This window comes from Anguilla anguilla, chromosome 2, assembly GCF_013347855.1.
Source record: "Anguilla anguilla isolate fAngAng1 chromosome 2, fAngAng1.pri, whole genome shotgun sequence".
NCBI classification, from domain to species: domain Eukaryota; kingdom Metazoa; phylum Chordata; class Actinopteri; order Anguilliformes; family Anguillidae; genus Anguilla; species Anguilla anguilla.
This window is the reverse complement of record NC_049202.1, coordinates 72,038,318-72,056,751: the sequence shown is the minus strand read 5'-3', so window position 1 is coordinate 72,056,751 and position 18,434 is coordinate 72,038,318. Positions and strand designations below refer to the sequence as shown.

The 18,434-nt window shown below is 44.7% G+C and overlaps 2 protein-coding genes across 3 annotated transcripts in view; one reads left to right on the top strand and one right to left on the bottom strand.

Annotated features, from left to right (window-relative positions):
- Window positions 1-18,434, top strand: part of LOC118219617 (cytochrome P450 2K1-like) — a 607,214-nt gene that overhangs the window by 262,711 nt on the left and 326,069 nt on the right. The window lies entirely within an intron of this gene.
- Window positions 2,539-14,562, bottom strand: ptger1c (prostaglandin E receptor 1c (subtype EP1)). The gene is made up of 3 exons (XM_035402949.1): window positions 14,389-14,562; window positions 4,235-5,214; window positions 2,539-3,038 (listed from the first exon to the last, which is right to left on the bottom strand). Exons 2-3 carry the CDS (start codon window positions 5,183-5,185, stop codon window positions 2,715-2,717), a joined length of 1,275 nt encoding a protein of 424 aa, XP_035258840.1. The 5' UTR covers window positions 5,186-5,214; window positions 14,389-14,562; the 3' UTR covers window positions 2,539-2,714.

The window sequence follows — 18,434 nt, the reverse complement described above, 5'->3', positions numbered from 1 at the left end:
TCAACCAGGCACCAACGGGACGTGAGCCTGTGGTGCCAGTGCACCCTCAAAAGAACCGCGACAGCAGGGCTTTCTCTCCTGTCCCTGTCTGTTTTAAAAATTAAAAAATAAAAAATAAAAAAAATAAATTCTTGTATAATATATATTTTTTTGGTTAAACATGTAACAACTGCTGTTCTTGCCCATTCGTTTTTTTTAATTTTTAAATTTTTTATTTTTTTGATTAAATATGTTCTGGAGCAAAATGCAGCACCCGACACAGGAAATAATATGTTTGGAAAATACATGGGAAAAAAAACAGTTAAAATATGGCATTTGCTCTTGACTCCTTCTTCCCCAAACTATTTTTGAGCCTCATTAATTTCCATCAGCATCTTTTGGAACTTAACGTGCGCTCTGCCACTGTTCTGCTGTGCTGTCATTTGTGTGTCTTTATTGGGTGAAATCTGTACTGGAAGTGACTAAGAGCTTGATAATAATAATAATAATAATAATAACAATAATAAGCTTTATTTATATAGCACCTTTCATACATAAAATGTAGCTCAAAGTACTTTACATTCAGCGCTAAGATCAAAGCAATCACAAAGAACTGATGAGCAATATTTGGCCAGTGAACTCTTGCAAGTTTCCGAATGTAGACAGGAAAGGGGTCCATTCCATTTCAATTCAGTACATTACAGAAATGAACAGAAATAGAAATAGAAAGTTTTTAATAGAAATTAAAACCAGCAATCAAGCTCAACAGGGATGTTTTCAATATATTGATTCACTGACTTAATGCACCCGGCGCTTATTGTTTGGATTTAAAAAAGAAAAGAAAAAAAGTTTTGGTACATTTGCGTGCTCAGGATGTGAGTAAAATCCCTTTTTGCAACAATGGCTCGAGGGAGTTTTAAGACCTTTTGTGTCAATCCGATTGGAATGATTGTAACAAGGTTCAAATCCAAAGGAAACAGGCTTGGTTAGTGCTGAGATTAATCATACCGCAGTTCTGAAAGTTCTGCCAACACCCTCAGAAGTTGTCAGAGGTTGCAGGTTCCAACATGTGGGACACAAAGTCAGAGGGATTTTGAAATAACGAATAGTCTGTGTGTTATGCGTTTACATAAGCACTTACTATTGATGCGTAATAAATATGAGGAAACATTGTCCAAATCACCATTCTTACGGAATGAAAGTGTCATTCTTGTAGCAGCCAAGAATGTTCTGGAAAAGAGGAGGTGCTGCTCTTTAACCCACTGACAAAAGAGGGTTGAGATAATATTTCAGATCTAATTTATTATCATTTCACTTGACAGTGAGGTTGACAACAAAAATGCAGCTTTCAGCACGTTTTGAGATAAAAGAGATGGTTATACTGTGTGTCAACATTACATTTGCATGTGTGAGTATGTGACAGTGTCTTAGTTCAGTAGGTGTAAGTCAGTCTTTAGTGTAGGATATGTGTAAGTCAGTCTTTAGTGTAGAATATGTGTATGAGAGTCTTTAGTGTAGGATATGTGTAAGTCAGTCTTTAGTGTAGGATGTGTATGAGAGTCTTTAGTGTAGGATATGTGTATGAGAGTCTTTAGTGTAGGATATGTGTATGAGAGTCTTTAGTGTAGGATATGTGTATGAGAGTCTTTAGTGTAGGATGTGTACCAGTGTGATGCACCAGTCTGAGCATGTAGTCTTCACGCGTTTCAGAGTCTGTGCATGAGTGCTTATATTGAAACATCCTGCGTGTGTGTACACGTGTGTATGTATGTGCGTGTGTGTGTGTACACATGTGTATGTATGTGCGTGTGTGTGTGTACACGTGTGTATGTATGTGCGTGTGTGTGTGTGTACACGTGTGTATGTATGTGTGTGTGTGTGTGTGTACACGTGTGTATGTATGTGTGTGTGTGTGTGTGTGTACACGTGTGTATGTATGTGTGCGTGTGTGTGTGTGTACACGTGGGTATGTGTGTGGTGTCTGTGACTGTGTGTCTGTTTACAATGTGTGTTCGTGTGTGCGTGCATGCATGTGTTCATAGGTTCGTGTGTGTGTGTTTTTGGGTGTCTATGTTGCATTACATTACAGGCATTTAGCAGATGCTCTTATGCAGAACGACTTACACTTACAACTTTTCACATTGCATCCATTTATACAGCTGGATATATACTGAAGCAATGCAGGTTAAGTACCTTGCTCAAGGGCACAACGGCAGCGCACTGTGGTAATCGAACTTGTTGCCTCTAGGTACCACCACCGGTATTTATTTCCTGCGTGTGAGTGTGTGTTTATACATGTGTGTATGTTTTTCCCATGCTTGTGCGCATGTCTGTGTGTACGTGTATGTACTTGCCTTTGCAGCGAGTGTGCGTGCGTGTGTGTGTACATATTTGTCTTTACAGTATTTGTGTGTACATATTTGTCTTCACAGTGAGTGTGTGTGTACATATTTGTCTTTACAGTATTTGTGTGTACATACTTGTCTTCACAATGAGTGTGTGTGTACATATTTGTCTTCAGAGTGAATGTGTGTGTACAGATTTGTCTTTACAGTATTTGTGTGTATATATTTGTCTTCACAGTGAGTGTGTGTACCAATTTGTCTTCACAGTATTTGTGAGTATATATTTGTCTTCACAGTATGTGTGTGTGTACACATTTGTCTTCACAGTGAGTGTGTGTGTACCCATTTGTCCTTACAGTGTGTGTGTGTGTATTTGTCTTTACAGCGAGCTCATGTGTGAGTACGTATCTTTCCGTGCTGCCGTGTCAGCGTTTTGTGCTGCGCGTGTCTGCGCAGACAGGCGTCCGGTCCGGGCCAGTCTGCGCAGGAGCTGCTGCTGTGCGTGATGCTGGGGCGCTGCGGCTGCAGCAGACCGCAGAGCCTGCGCAGCACCGCCCGGCGCAGCAGGATGTAGACCCACGGGTCCAGGATCTGGTTCCAGGAGGCCATGCGCAGGCCGAGCAGAACCTGCCGCTCGTACGGACGCGGGCCCTGGCCCGGACCGCTCGGCCCAGAACTGCCGTGGAACCGCCCCACCGACGCCGAGACCAGAACCTGAGGGAGGGAGAGAGAGAGAGAGAGAGAGAGAGAGAGAGAGAGAGAGAGAGAGAGAGAGAGAGAGAGAGAGAGAGAGAGAGAGAGAGAGAGAGAGAGAGAGAGAGAGAGAGAGAGAGAGAGAGAGAGAGAGAGAGAGAGAGAGAGAGAGAGAGAGAGAGACTAAAACAAGGAAGAACGTCGGTTTTTCCATCTTAATAGCCGACTTCGCACAACTGGTTTGTTACGATATAGACTACGATATGGACTATATATTTACTTGCACTGATTTCAGCTATGAGCGACTGCACGGAATTAAATACCAGATAAATAAATAGTACATCGTATGGGCAGCGCGGCACTGCGCAGTTATATAGAAAGAGAGGGGGGGGGGAGGAACGGGCAGATTTGATTTCTGTATGCTTTGGTATACATATGTAGTGTATTTCTTTCCAGTAAAGCAAATTGTATTTGAATTTGAGAAGGAGAGAGAGAGGGAGAGAGGGAAATTGACATAGATATTTATAATCTTTCTGCAACCAAAGTTGTCCACAAGGTGACAGTATTTATTATATCCTTTTTATGCAGTCAGCAGGTCTTCCTTAAGTTGTTCAGCTGCCCTCCTAAACTCCAAAAGACTCCATCTCCTCCTTCCACCAGAACAGGCCAATCACATCCATCCTCTCTCACACTCACATTCTCTCCCACACACATCCTCTCACACTCACATCCTCTCCCACACACATCCTCTCACACTCAAATCTTCTGTCACGTTCATATCCTCTCTCACACTCACATCTTCTCTCCCACTCACATCCTCTCACACTCACATCCTCTCTCACACTTATATCCTCTCTCACACTCACATCTTCTCTCCCACTCACATCCTCTCTTACACTCACATCTTCTCTCACACTCACATCCTCTCTCACACTCACATCTTCTCTCCCACTCACATCCTCTCGCACAATCACATCCTCTTTCAGATTCACATCCTTTCTCAAATTCACATCCCCTTTCACACACATCCTCTCTCACACAAACACACACATGTGTTTATATATGTGTGTGTTCGTGTGTTTGTGGGTGTGAATATATTTACTGTGTGTGAGAGTGTGTGTTTACATGTGTACTCATGTTGTGTATGTATGTGTGTTTATGTGTATAATATTTCCTGTGCATGTGTGCGTGTGTGTGTCTCACTCTGTCCCACTCACCAGGAAAGGGGTCCAGCAGACACAGGAGACCACAGTAATCCCAGCCAGCTGCGCCATCATCTCCACGTCCAGCGAGCGTACGGGGGAGGGGAAGGCTGGTCGGCCGGTGACCCCGTGTTGATCTCGCCCCGCCCCCGTGAGGAAGGCCTTCTGGGCCCCTCTGGAGGCCAGCCGGGCCTGCAGCAGAGCCAGTCCGCTCAAGGAGTTGCAGAAGAGGGACAGAGCGAGCGCCGCAAGCCCCAGGCTGGAGAAGGCCAGGGCCAGGCCGGCGTCGGCGGCTGTGGGGGGGCGGTGCACCGGCAGGAAGCACCAGGTCCCCGGGAACTGGGGCGTGTAGCTGCCCACGGCCACCAGGGGGAGCAGTGCCAGCAGGAGGGCCAGGGAGGCCAGCAGGGCCGCGGCGCGGCGGGCGTGGCTGACGGTCGCCACGGCGGCATGGAGGAGGGGCCGGGTGATCCCCAGGCAACGCTCCACCGCCATGGCCCCGCCCAGCAGCAGGGGACAGAGGCCGAAGAACACCATGCAGGCCCCGAACAGCCGGCAAAGCCCCGCCCCCGGCTCGGCCCGGCCCCGCCCCTCGCCCAAGCCCCGCCCCCAACCCCGCCCTCGCTCCAGGTGGAGGTGCAGGGCCAGCGCCCCCGGGATGAGGTGGCCCGCCAGGTCGGTGAGCAGCAGCGCCCCCGTCAGGAGGAGGAACGGCGACTTGGGGCGCCGGCGGCGCCGGGCGGACGAGCGCGACAGGATCGCCAGCGCCGCCAGGTTGGAGACGGCGCCCAGCGTCATGGTGATGCAGGTCATCCCCAGGGCCGCAGGTTTGGGGAGCTCCGGCGACGGCGCGCTGGCGTTCCGGACCGAGGGGAGCAGCAGCGATGGGTCGGGCAAGGCGGAAGAGGAGGAGGAGGACGGATGGAGGGAGGAAAGAGGAGAGGACGGGATGGTCTCGTAAGCCATGGCAGCAGAGATGTTGAGGCTGAGACCATCTGAAAGAAAAACAGAGACATTAGCACCACACTGTAATTAGCCTTAGGTTAAAATTAGCATTAAATTGCATTGCATTAGCGTTAGCATTTGGCATTACGTTAGCACTTACCAAATCAACTTACCAATCAAACAAACAAACAAGCGAAAGGTTTATTGAAGTGCGGCACATTTTTTGCGCAAATTGCGCCCCGTGCGATCTTACTGCCAAACAGCCATGGAATGCTAATAAAAACAAAGAAAAACGAAGCCACAAAAACAAACGGAGAGCAGAGAAACACTCTGCCAAAGCAATCCGGCGAAGACGGAAACCAGAAACCTAAAAACGCCAAGCACACAATCTCAGTCCAGCAGTGAGGGTCAGGGTGGGGATTCGAACCCATGGCCCTGTGGACAGAATGCCCCTGGAGTGGGGAATGATTGGCTGGAGAACCCAGCATGCCCCTGGAGTGGGGAATGATTGGCTGGAGAACCCAGCATGCCCCTGGAGTGGGGAATGATTGGCTGGAGAACCCAGCGCACCCCTGGAGTGGGGAATGATTGGCTTGAGAACCCAGCACGCCCCTGGAGTGGGGAATGATTGGCTGGAGAACCCAGAATGCCCCTGGAGTGGGGAATGATTGGCTGGAGAATCCAGCATGCCCCTGGAGTGGGGAATAATTGGCTGGAGAACCCAACATGCCCCTGGAGTGGGGAATGATTGCCTTGAGAACCCAGCATGCCCCTGGAGTGGGGAATGATTGGCTTGAGAGGAGCAAAGGGCAGGAAAGTAGCACATTTAATTACAGTTCTGGCCATCAGCACGTACCGTTACCCAGGGAACACTGCAACAAGAACACAAGGGCTCTCCAGTCAGGAGGCACAGTGCCGCGCAAGCCTTCGGTGCAGAAACGTGTTGCTAAGAGACGGACAGAAGCAAAGGGTGAAAGTTCTAAACTCGGCTGACAGACTGACTCGACACGGATTGGCTAGTAAAGGTACAGAAAGCAACAATATGACATGTTCAGCAGACAGAAGAAATATAAAGGAATGCTCTAAAAGATGAAAAAGAAAGAAAGCGTTACTTAGAAGCTAAGGTATAGCGTGAAGCCATCTCCAGTCCACCCGATCCCATTTCATATATTGTGTGTCAAATGCAGCCACGAGCCAGGTAGTGTCTGAGTAAAGAACGTGCAACCTAAACAGACCCTAATTTAGCCACTTCAGAAATTTCCTCTTTTAGGGTTAAAAAACAGAAAAACCCAGATGAATGTACAGTCAGTTTGACTGCATAAGGAGCACAAGGGCCAGTTTTAGGCAGACCCAGCCCAGAACAGTACATTCCCTCATAGTCTCTCAATAACAGGCAGCTGTGCTGAGGACTCTCCCAGCGATCACCCACACTGGTCTGGCCCTGTGCACTAATGGCTAACAGTGCAGGCAGAAGCAACCCCATTCTCTCTCTCCCCACAGTGATCATACACACACACACAGATGTGCACACACACACGCACACTCACACACTGTCACACACACACACACACACACACACACACACACACGCACACTCACACACTGTCACACAAACACACACACACACACACACAGACATGCACACTCACACACACACACACAGATGCGCACACACACACACACACACACACACATATACACCCGTACACATACACACACACGCAAACATACGCACACACATAAACACACATACACACGTGCACACACACACTCACACACAGATACACATACGTGCACACACACACACAGACATACAGACTCACACACACACATACACACACACACACTGTCACACACACAACACACACATACACACACTGTTACATACAACAAACACACACACACACACAGACATGCACACTCACACACTGTCACACACACACACACACATACACACACACACACACACACAGACATGCACACTCACACACTGTCACACACACACACACACACATACACACACACACACACACACAGACATGCACACTCACACACTGTCACACACACAACACACACACATAAACACACTGTCACACACACACACACACACAGCACCTGGATCGCCATCAGTAACCTAATCAGATGAAGTCACTCCTTCTTCTCAGGACAGCCCAGCAGACAGGAAGTGGAGAGTGCATTCAATCACGTGCACACCATCGCCAACAGGTGTGCGAAAGAGAGCAGAGGGGGAAAAAAACCCCACTTATGAAACAATACATCACACAGAATATAAGGAGAAAATTTAATTATAAAGTTAACGCAATTCATTAAGCCAGAAGGTGACCCTCTGACAGATGTCACATCTACTCAGGAAAAACAGATGGGATTGTGGGTGGGAGGGGGGGAGTCAGCGGGGAATCTGCTGTATAGAATTCAGTCTAACCCATTATTTAATAACACTGTAATGACTTATTGGTATGTAGTAAGAGGTTAATAACACAGTAATAACATATTTGTATGAAGTAAGAAGATATTTGTAGTAATTATTATCCCCTGGATCACAAAATAAATAATCACAATTACAGTCAAAACTTTTTTAATTTTTTAAAATCAATCTCAGTTTTTATTTGAGAAAATAAATTTGATTACAATGACCGCAGCACAGGGCTGATTCTAGATCAGGTCTCATCGGCTGAGATCACTCTGCCAGTGTGATTATAATCACAGGGCTGATTCTAGATCAGGTCTCATCGACCGAGATCGCTCTGCCAGCCTGATTATAATTACAGGGCTGATCCTAGATCAGGTCTCATCGGCTGAGATCACTCTGCCAGCCTGATTATAATCACAGGGCTGATTCTAGATCAGGTCTCATCGGCTGAGATCGCTCTGCCAGCCTGATTATAATCACAGGGCTGATTCTAGATCAGGTCTCATTGGCTGAGATCGCTCTGCCAGCCTGATTATAATTACAGGGCTGATCCTAGATCAGGTCTCATCGGCTGAGATCACTCTGCCAGCCTGATTATAATCACAGGGCTGATTCTAGATCAGGTCTCATCGGCTGAGATCGCTCTGCCAGCCTGATTATAATCACAGGGCTGATTCTAGATCAGGTCTCATTGGCTGAGATCGCTCTGCCAGCCTGATTATAATCACAGGGCTGATTCTAGATCAGGTCTCATCGGCTGAGATCACTCTGCCAGCCTGATTATAATTACAGGGCTGATCCTAGATCAGGTCTCATCGGCTGAGATCACAGTGCGAGAAGCTCCAGCACCGATCTATCACAGGTCCGCCTGGGCTCGGATGTGCCAGTGTAAAAGTTAAAAGTCCAGGTCCCTAACCTCTACACCACACTATTTGACCCCATGCTGTACTGTGGTTCATACCGGCATGGTGTGCTGACTGCTCACACTAATATTGTGTGATTACTTTAAAAGTAAACACTTCACCTCTCTTACCATTTCCATACATTTCCATATAATTATCCATCTCTTTTTTTTTCTTCTGTTTTTGCATTTCTGTCGCACCACAGTGGAGCCTTGATTAATCCCAGGCAATTAGTCCCTAATTCGCCACTGGAAGCCATTAATGGACCCCTGATAATTATACCCATAAACATGTCCAGAATTCTCTCATATTATTCATATTCATATTAAATTGCATTTATTTAACAGCATTTATTATTATTTGACAGGACTAATTGATTTGTTTTTCCATCATAATTAATTTACAAGCCAATTATAAAGTACAAATAATACATTTAAAAACAGATGAAGCTTAATAGGTACATTTATATTCCGTGTTAATGTCCTGCGTCAACAGGCATGGGGCAGAGGGTAATGGACGTCTTTACTGTCCATTAAAAAAGTAGTTTTCAAGACCTCGGGAAATTCAAGAACTTTAACGCTGATGCGACAACAGCAATTCTCCAATGTTCTGTACATGTATATATACCCAGAGATAATTTCACCAGTCCATTGTTTTTAGAACAAAAACATCCTTGTTCTTAAGAAAACAATTTAAACAAGGTACAAGAAATAATTAAGTTAAAACTGTCAAAAGCGAACAGGCCTTCGGCATAATACAATGTTCCAGCGCTTCTTCATGTCAGCACCTTCACGAGTCACACCTTTACCTCACTTTCCTAACTTTCTACAAGGGGTTTAACTGCGTGCTGGGGGCTAGCAGGCACTACGAATTTTGCCGCTGACATATAATTGGGACCGAGTGTTGCGCTCTGAAATGGAACAGACCAGAGTGTCAGATTTTCAACACTTCACTGCCACTGCGAATGGGGGTCATAGTGAAGTTTTTATTTCTTGGTGTTTTCTAAAACGGTAAAATAGAAAGGAACACGGCCTTGGCTTCAAACAGTGTCAATTAGTGTCAAAAAGGAAAGGAGCTCATTGTGAGATGGAGTTAGTATCATTGGCATTTATTTTATCACGATAATAGCCAAACTATAAAAGCTTTTAATCCTTTTTTTTTTTTTTTTTTTGGTGATTGAGTGCCTTGGAGTTTTCTTCTTGATGTTTTATCCTTCTTGAGGGCTTGTTATGGATCCAGTCTGTAACCACTCTGGATATGTGTTTTGTTAGGGCATAGTAAACCTGGATTAGTGCATTTTCTATTTATTTGTTTATTTTTATTTTTTATTGATGGTTTTCAAGCCCAGTGGTCCTCACATACAGTTCAATGCATCCTGTGTGTGCTGATCTTCATTCCAAACGCAGTTGCAACCTCTGAATTGTATTGAGTTGGTAATTGTTTTAAATGTGTCTCTTCTAATGATTTAATTTAGACCACCTTAAGTCAGAATAGCTTTGTAAATGTCATAAATAACTTACTCATATTCAAATCCCAGGGTTTTCAATCAATCAATCAATCAATCAAGTCAACTAATGTTTTCTGTGCTGTACTATATGACAAATAATACCTTTACAAAGAGATTACATTTTTTTTTTAAATAAATAAAAGATTAATTAACAGGCGTAATAGATCAATAAATAAATCAATGGGGTGCTAAGTGTGAAAATACATACATACATATATATATGTATGTATATATGTATAATACATATTGTTACGTCCCTCCGCCTCAGGTGGGGGCGCTGGCCGTTTGGACACGTGTGTGTCTTGTTACAGTTAATTGAGAGCACCTGTGGCGGTGCCCTTTTAAGAAGCCTGGAGTCGGCTTCTCAAAAGATGGGACTTTTTCTCCTCTCCTCTCGACCACGGCCGGGTCTTGATTTTATCTGGTGTTTTGCAGCTATTTTAGTATTCCTTATATGTAATTAAATGGAGTCATTGGTTAGTTTTGGGAAACCTTGGTGTCAGCATCGCTTATGTTTGCGGGTGTGGAGAGCAACCGTAACATAAATGGGGGCTCGTCCGGGATTTTACCCTTTAGAGTTAAATTTTCTGTTCTTAGACCGGTTAGCTTAGCCGCCGGGCGGGTCCAAGGGACTTGTCACTTTATTGTTTTTCCTTTTTTGTTTTTGGTGGTTAATATGAGTGGGGGTACGCTTCGGGGTACTGAGGTCGACTAGTCAATTGGTCTGCTAGTGCTCACGAGTTTAGCGTTCAAAGTCGCCCCGAGCGCAGAAAACCACTGAAGACTAGCTTATTGAGTTAGTTTTTTTTCTGTTTGGTTAGGTAGGATCGGGAAAACCTACAATGGAGTTAAATGGTAGCGCCACTAATTGGTTTAAGCACTTTGGATTTGTATCAGGTGTGTCGTCCAGCTGGGCATATTGAGCTGGGAAAAGGAGAGACTCGTTTGACTGGTATGGTTTTTTTTTTGATAGCACTGTTCAGTTTGATAACTGAGTAACGTGGACGCCTAAACATTTAGGCTACGTAAAGTTTTGGTTAGTCTCTTGTTATGGGTGCTTCGTGATAATTGTCTGTCAGCTGATACTCCTGCACGGTGTTTTGCTTACAGCGTTCGGCCACGTTAGACTGGTTTAGCCCAGACGGTCTTTCGATTTTCTAACTTCGCGTTTATTGCTTTCTCGTTCCTTATTGTGGAGTATACTATCGTGCATTTGTCTTTTTCCGAATATTAAGTCTCGTACCTTGTCCGTTTCGTGTTAGCCTGGTAGTGCTTCTGCTTCGGTCCTAGACTATTTATATTGCGGAACCGTCCGATAAACTGCTCAAGCCTCGAGATGTAACGATGAGTTTGTCTGTACTTGCACATGGTATTATAGACGAATAGTCCCTTGCTTTTACTGAACATCCTTTCACTACCAGTGTTTAATTGAATTGCCATCTATGCTATGGCTGAGTCTGGATTCGAGTAATTACTATTTGAATTCAGTCAGCTAGATGTATTTGGATGTGCATCAATTGTATGGCTGGCAAGTGAAAAAGTTCCTGCGGCGTCGGCATCGCTTATGTTTGCGGGTGTGGAGAGCAACCGTAACAGGTGTATAATCGTATACATTATTTATTTAGGCCTATAGGTTTTTAGATTAATTGTAGGTCAGGGGTCCGCTTTGAAAGATAATGATATTCATAGCATATGTGTGTTAGAGTCAAGACCAACTGTCTGAGAACAAGCTTTTTTTTTTTTTTTGGTTTGAGCTCTAGGCGTTGATCATTCCTGTACTCCAAACGTCCTTTGGCCACTTGTAGCCCTTCTGTAGAATGAATTTGCCCTTTTAGTCTAGATTTTAGAGAGGGATGGATGTCGGCTGTATATATTTCAGCCCCACATATTGATGCGCGGTGAGAGGTTGGTAAATAACACTAATCACTCATTGTTATACACTGGGAGGTTCATTAATAACCCTATGATAACACAGTGAGAGGTTAGTTAAGAAACATTAATTATTTATTGGTGCACAATGTGAGGTTAATTAATAACACTGATAACACGCTGGCCTACAGTGAACGGTTAATTCGTAACACTGTCACGACTAATTGGTCTACAGCGAGAGGCTAATTGATTATTGATTATTGGTGTACAGTGAGAGGTATTTGGCTCCTTATGTGTCTTACAAACACATAGAGACAACGCTACAGATAAATGAAGCCAGTATTATAGAAAGATTGAGTCAATGTGGCAGGCATATTTAGTCAACTTTCCACATACTTTCAGGAAATGTTACAGACGCACTGAATCAGTGTTATGGATGCATTGAGCCAACATTACAGACACACTAAATCAGTGTTGTGCACACATTGAGCCAGTGTTGTAGATGCAGTCAATGAAAGTTACAGATTATTTAAGTCAACGTTGCAGAGATATTTAGTCAACATCATAGACACACCAAGTCAGTGTTACAAATGCATCCAGCCAACATTACAGATGCACTAAACCAATGTTAAGCCGCGTTTCCACCAAAATTACCCGGAACTTTCAGTCCCAGGAACTACTTTACCAGGAACTAAAAGGTTCCTTCAGCCAATGGTTGTCTGCGTTTCCACCGGGGTCTAAAGTACCGCGAAGATTAGGCAAATTAGCCCACTGACGTATGAAAAAGCAACGTTGTCGTCGGTCCGTCTGTCATATGATTTCTTCCGTAACCCCATACTACCACCGAAGTAGCCTACATTATTTTCTAATAACCGGGACAGCCCGGAGGGGTTTATTCCACTTATACAACGGGTTACCAACAATGACTATATATGGTTACTTTTGTATTTATTGATTTTCATATATCCTCTCAAACACATTCATTATGTTTTTATGCGAACATTCGCTTTCATGTCTTTACATCCGAAGCGAAAGAATGCATTCGCATTTATATGTATAACTGGCAACAACAGCAGAAAACATGCACACGTTGTAAACAATTTGCTGTTTGATTACTTTCTCGTCGTCAATTCCATATAGGCTAATGGCAAAATGACAAGAATAGAACGAAAACTCGGACTTGCGTGAAAATGTAAATTAGTAGTGGTACAGCCACCGTTTGCTTTCCTTCGAAGTTACTGCTAGCCGAGCAGCGAAGTGTGCCCTCCAGATGCGAACCATGCACCATAAATTAGTCCATAGTTTTCCTGGTCTTTTCGTGGAATTGAAAAATGGCAGTAAAATTACGGCAGTCTGAAAAAGCTAAAGGGAAGATTACTAGAATTAACCTGTTAGTTTACCCGGATAAAAAGTGCGGATGGTGATTTCCAGTTTGCTTGTACTGTATCACCAATGTTAATTATGCAGAACTACCGCATACCTCACATAACTGTATCAAACGTTTTGAGTCAATTACAACGGGCTAACAAAGAAAATCCGGAAGAAAATATTCAGCAACCGAATTAATCCGTTTGAATGTTTTGGTAGCCTATGTAATATGCTGTCCCAGCACGAATGCTTAGCATTTTATAAAACGAATACTAAAGCAAGAAAAGAACAGAAGAGCACACGTTATAATTCCAAGACGTTGACAGGCTATAACCAAAACTAGGCTACTGCGCCGCATAACGTACAAGTTTGATTTGAAGTTATTATGAAAATAAATTGGTTTGCCGCTGCATATTTTCAAACATGGCGGGTAATGGCGGAAAATAAATACAACACAAATGCTGCGAGTACTCGACCAATCAGAAATGTTCAGCGCTGCAAGCTCCACCCAAAAGGTTCCTGTACTTTCGGAAAGTACTACCCCCCGAGCAGGAACGTTTTGGGGGGTAAAACAAAGCCCCCAGAACTAAATTTAGACCCTAGTTCCTGCGGTGGAAACGCACCGAGTTCCTCAAAAGGTTCCTAGTTCCGGGGTATAGTTCCTGCGGTGGAAACGCGGCTTTACAGATGCATTAATCCACCATTACAGCTTGACTGAATCAATGTTACAGATGCAATCAGCCAACATTACAGCTCGACTGAATCAATGTTACAAATTCAATCAGCCATCATTACAGCTGGACTGAATCAATGTTACAAATTCAATCAGCCATCATTACAGCTGGACTGAATCAATGTTACAAATGCACTGAATCAATGTTATGGATCAATCGAGGCAATGTTACAGACACATTCATCCAACGTTAATGACGCACTGAATCATTGTAACAGACGCACTGAGGCGACGATAATGACTCACTGAATCATTGTAACAGACGCACTGAGGCGACGATAATGACGCACTGAATCATTGTAACAGACGCACTGAGGCGACGATAATGACGCACTGAATCATTGTAACAGACGCACTGAGGCGACGATAATGACGCACTGAATCATTGTAACAGACGCACTGAGGCGGCGTTACCTGAAAGCAGGGGCGTGGCCTGGCCTGTCTGTCTGTAACGCGGCAGGAGCCTCGCGAGTCCTGAAGAGCAGCGGCGGGGAGCAGTGGCCGGAGAGGGCGGAGTCTCAGCCTGCAGTCAGCGGAGGGGCTTATCATCCATCCTCCCTCAGAGTTTCTCCCGTTTCTCCCCACTTCCACTGAGACTGCTTCTCTCTCTCTCTCTCTCTCTCGCTCTCTCTCTCTCTCTCTCTGTGTGTGTGTGGGTGTGTGGGTGTGTGTGTCCCTCTCCTCTGATTTGTTTAAAAACTGTGTTCTCTCTCTCTCTGTCTGTTTGTCTGTCTTTCTCTCTCACCCCCTGTCTGCTGTGTATGTGTGTCCCTCTCCTCTGTTTCAAAACTGTGGTTTCTCTCTCTCTCCCTCCCTCTTTTGATCTTGTTCTCTTCTCAATTGTTCAGTAGATTACCTCTAGCTCCTGTTGCTTTATGTTCTCTCTCTCTCTCTCTCTCTCTCTTTCTTTTCTCTATCTATTCTCTCTTTTCTGCCTGTGGTTAGTTTTTTGATAGTTTTTCTCTTTATGTTCCTTGTCTATTATTTTTATTTTGAAGTACAGTAATTTCTGTGGTTGGAAGATGTCCCAATAAAAGGGATTTTAAATCTCAAATCTCTCTCTCTCTCTCCCTCCCTCCTTCCCTCCCCTCCTCTATATTTTAGGTGTTATTTTTCATTTACCCTCCCTTTCTCCCAGTCTCATTATTTTATTTTCCCTCTCTCCTAGCTCCATTTTCCTTCCTGTGTCTATAATGCGTTTCTCGCACCTTTCTTCAATTATGTGCCTTTTTCACAAGACTACTTTATCTCTCTTTTTCTCTATACTATTCTCTCTCTCTCTCTCTTTCTCTCTCTCTCCCTCCCTCTCTCTCTCTCTCTCCTCCCTCCCTCTCTCTCTCTCTCCATCAGTGTAGACATTAACAAAGTGCACGGTGACCTACCTGGGGAAACTGGAGCTGCACAGCGTTGAGCAGACACCTGGCGGTCCGACCCAGCAGCAGAAAAACGTCCCTCTGTCTGAAATGTCCGTCCGCAGCAAGCGCATGTAGCACCCATAGGCGTAGATTTCAGGGGGGGGAGGGGATGCAGGGGATACGTCCCCCTCAATATTTAGAACGCGTGCGTTTGTCCCCCCCCCCCCCCCCCCCCCCCCCAATAAAAACATGAAAGAAGCATTTCCACCATAAATTGATTCAGAAAAGGCATAAATTGGTGCATAAAAATTCACCAGAATGCAGGAAATGAAGTGTTTGATGCTCAAAATATTCCTGGAGGACGGCCCTCGGACCCCCCACTTGATGTGTCCCCCCCACTGTTCAAACGAAACCTACGCCACCGGTGGCTCCTACGCACACGCCAAGTCGTAGAGCGGCTTGTGTAAGCTTAGCCCCCTGTCCCTTTAACATGGGTTGGTAAGTGCCCCTGGATTGATATTCTAAGAACTTATGGTAAATGGACTGCATTTATATAGCGTTTTTAGCCAAAGTGCCTTACAATTGATGCCTCTCATTCACCCATTCACACACACACACTCACACACACACCAACGGTGAAAAGCTGCCATGCAAGGTACCAATCAGCTCGTTGGGAGCAATTAGGTTTTAGCTGTCTTGCTCAGGGACACTTCGACACGCCCAGGGCGGGGGATCAAACCGGTAACCCTGTGACTGCCAGACAACCGCTCTTAGCTCCTGAGCTATTTCGCCCCCGTACAAGAACTTGATAGCTGAACACTCGAGTGAGGTGGATAGGGAGAGACACCCTGCACTTCGAGTCGATTTCGTTGTTGATGTGCTGCAATTTGTAATTTTTGAAGTGTACAACGGAGGACTCCTGGTGCTTTGCATTTTAGATGACTCCTATTAGTGAATTTGAAAACCACTTGCCAATGCAGAATGCAAATTAATTAATTAATTACATTAACATCTTGTGTAAATTGAAGGGTGACAGCAGTTTCATGGAAGGCATGCTTTGTGGGAGTAATTCCGAGAACATAGAAATTGAATTACTTATACTTAAATAAGCTTGAAGGGGTTAGACAGTTGCACATTTGCGTCCATGAATTCATTTTCTCTGTGTCCAGGCTGGCCTGGTAGAGTTCCACATGCCTCTACTGTGCCAACATGGATTATAGCCAGACAATCACAAACTGACATGTGTGTGCGTTTATGGTGACGTTTACCGCGTGATACTGTATGTGTAATTTATATGCGATTTCTGCGTTCACCGCGTGAGGAAAAGTAGCGGTTCATCTGTGACCCTGCGGTTTCCTCTCTCTCTCTGCCTTTCCTGAAGAGTGAGGAGAGTCCTGCTGCAAAATGGCCGCCGTGCATCGCCAAGGTGCTTCGCCCCAGGTGTATCTCCCAGGTATGACAACCAGGCGCATCCACTAGGTGCATCTCTCAGGTGGGGGGCTACACAGGCACATGGCCACATCGCTGCAGGTTGAAGTGAGCCAGCTCAGGTGTTGTGCTGTGTCCGGCCGATGCATGTAATCCCAGATGTAGGCGCTGACCCTTGGTTTGGGATTCAGTAGAGTCTGGGAAATGGTCTGGCGCTAGTCAAGTGGAAAGAAACTGTGCGTAAGAACATTTCCAGGAACATTTTGGAATTCATCTTTTTTTTCTGATCTGTATTTGTTCATGGCTGTTTCCTTAAGCAAATCACGTGAACAGGATCGAACATAAAATTTACATACTGTCAGCATTCATCATCTCATACACCTGGGATACGCACAAAAACAACGATCTGCACATGCGTCATGAATCCCATAGTGGTTTTTCGTAGGAACATTTTTAAGAACAAAAGTAAGAATAATTTAAGGAATTAAATTTTTTTTTTTTGAGTGAGGCAGAATGAGTGCATTTATAAGCCAGGTCACTGTGTTCTGTGTGTTCTGTGTTCTTTGGCTGATTCCACAACAGACCCGGCAAATATTCTAATAATATTTGTGGTGGCTGACACTGATGAAGTCCTGATGGGTGAAATGTCTGTTCGATACAAGATTCTTTTATCTGCACAAAAGACAGCAGGGCTTCTCTGTGTCTGTATCTATTTTAATGTGAAGCATTGGGTCAATGCAAAATCAGCTATTCAAAAGAAAAGTAAACGCGTGTGATTTGCTCCAATATTCAAAACAATATCACGGTCAAATTACCTGCAGTGAATGTCCCAGCACGCACACGCGCTCACACCCCTGCATGGGGCGGCTGTGTAGTATAATGGGCAAGGAGCTGGCCTTGCAACTTAAAGGTTGCAGGTTAAATTCCCAGGTTGTGCACTCTTGTAGTACCCTTGAGCAAGGTTCATAACCAGCATTGCTTTCTCAAGCTGTATAAATGGATGCAGGTTCAGTTCCCAGGTTGTGCACTCTTGTAGTACCCTTGAGCAAGGTTCATAACCAGCATTGCTTTCTCAAGCTGTATAAATGGATGCTGTGTAAAAAAGTTGTGTAAGTTGCTCTGGATAAGAGCGTGTGCTGAATGCCTGTAATGTTTGTAATGCACGCACGCACACACCCCTGGATGCATGTACACATACACGCACACACATGCCAGTGGCACACAACCCTTTTTTTTCTTTTGAGAAGTGGCATACACGGGTTTCCCTTCTCTAATGGCTTCCTTTCTGTGTTGACTTTGTGAAAATAGGAGATGCCAAAAGAAAACGAATCAAAGGCAAAATGAATACCGCTTTGCAAACAAGGAGCCGTCTTCTTTGCGCCAGCAAAAAGTAATTCATTTTTGTTATATTAAAAAAGCTGGAATTGATTGAAAAGCTCTCAAAACTAAAGGCAAACTCAATGCATGGTGACGTCTGCAATAAGCACAGACGGGTTTTCTGAAAGGGCTGTTTGCCGAATCACTGGAGACAGACGAGCATTCCGTGATCAATGAGGTTCAGAGACTGAGGGGGGCATATCGAGATGGAGAGGGAGAGGAGACAGAAAAAAAGAAAAGGAATGAGAGAGAGAAAATGAGTAGGAGAAATAGCACAAAAGAAAGAGAGAGGGATGAGGA

Coding starts and splice junctions, on each gene's coding strand:
- ptger1c (XM_035402949.1), bottom strand. CDS start 5,185: ATGGCTTACGAGACCATCCCGTCCTCTCCTCTTTCCTCCCTCCATCCG. Junction 3,039..4,234: donor TCTGCTGGACCCCTTTCCTG/GTGAGTGGGACA, acceptor TCCCTCCCTCAG/GTTCTGGTCTCGGCGTCGGT.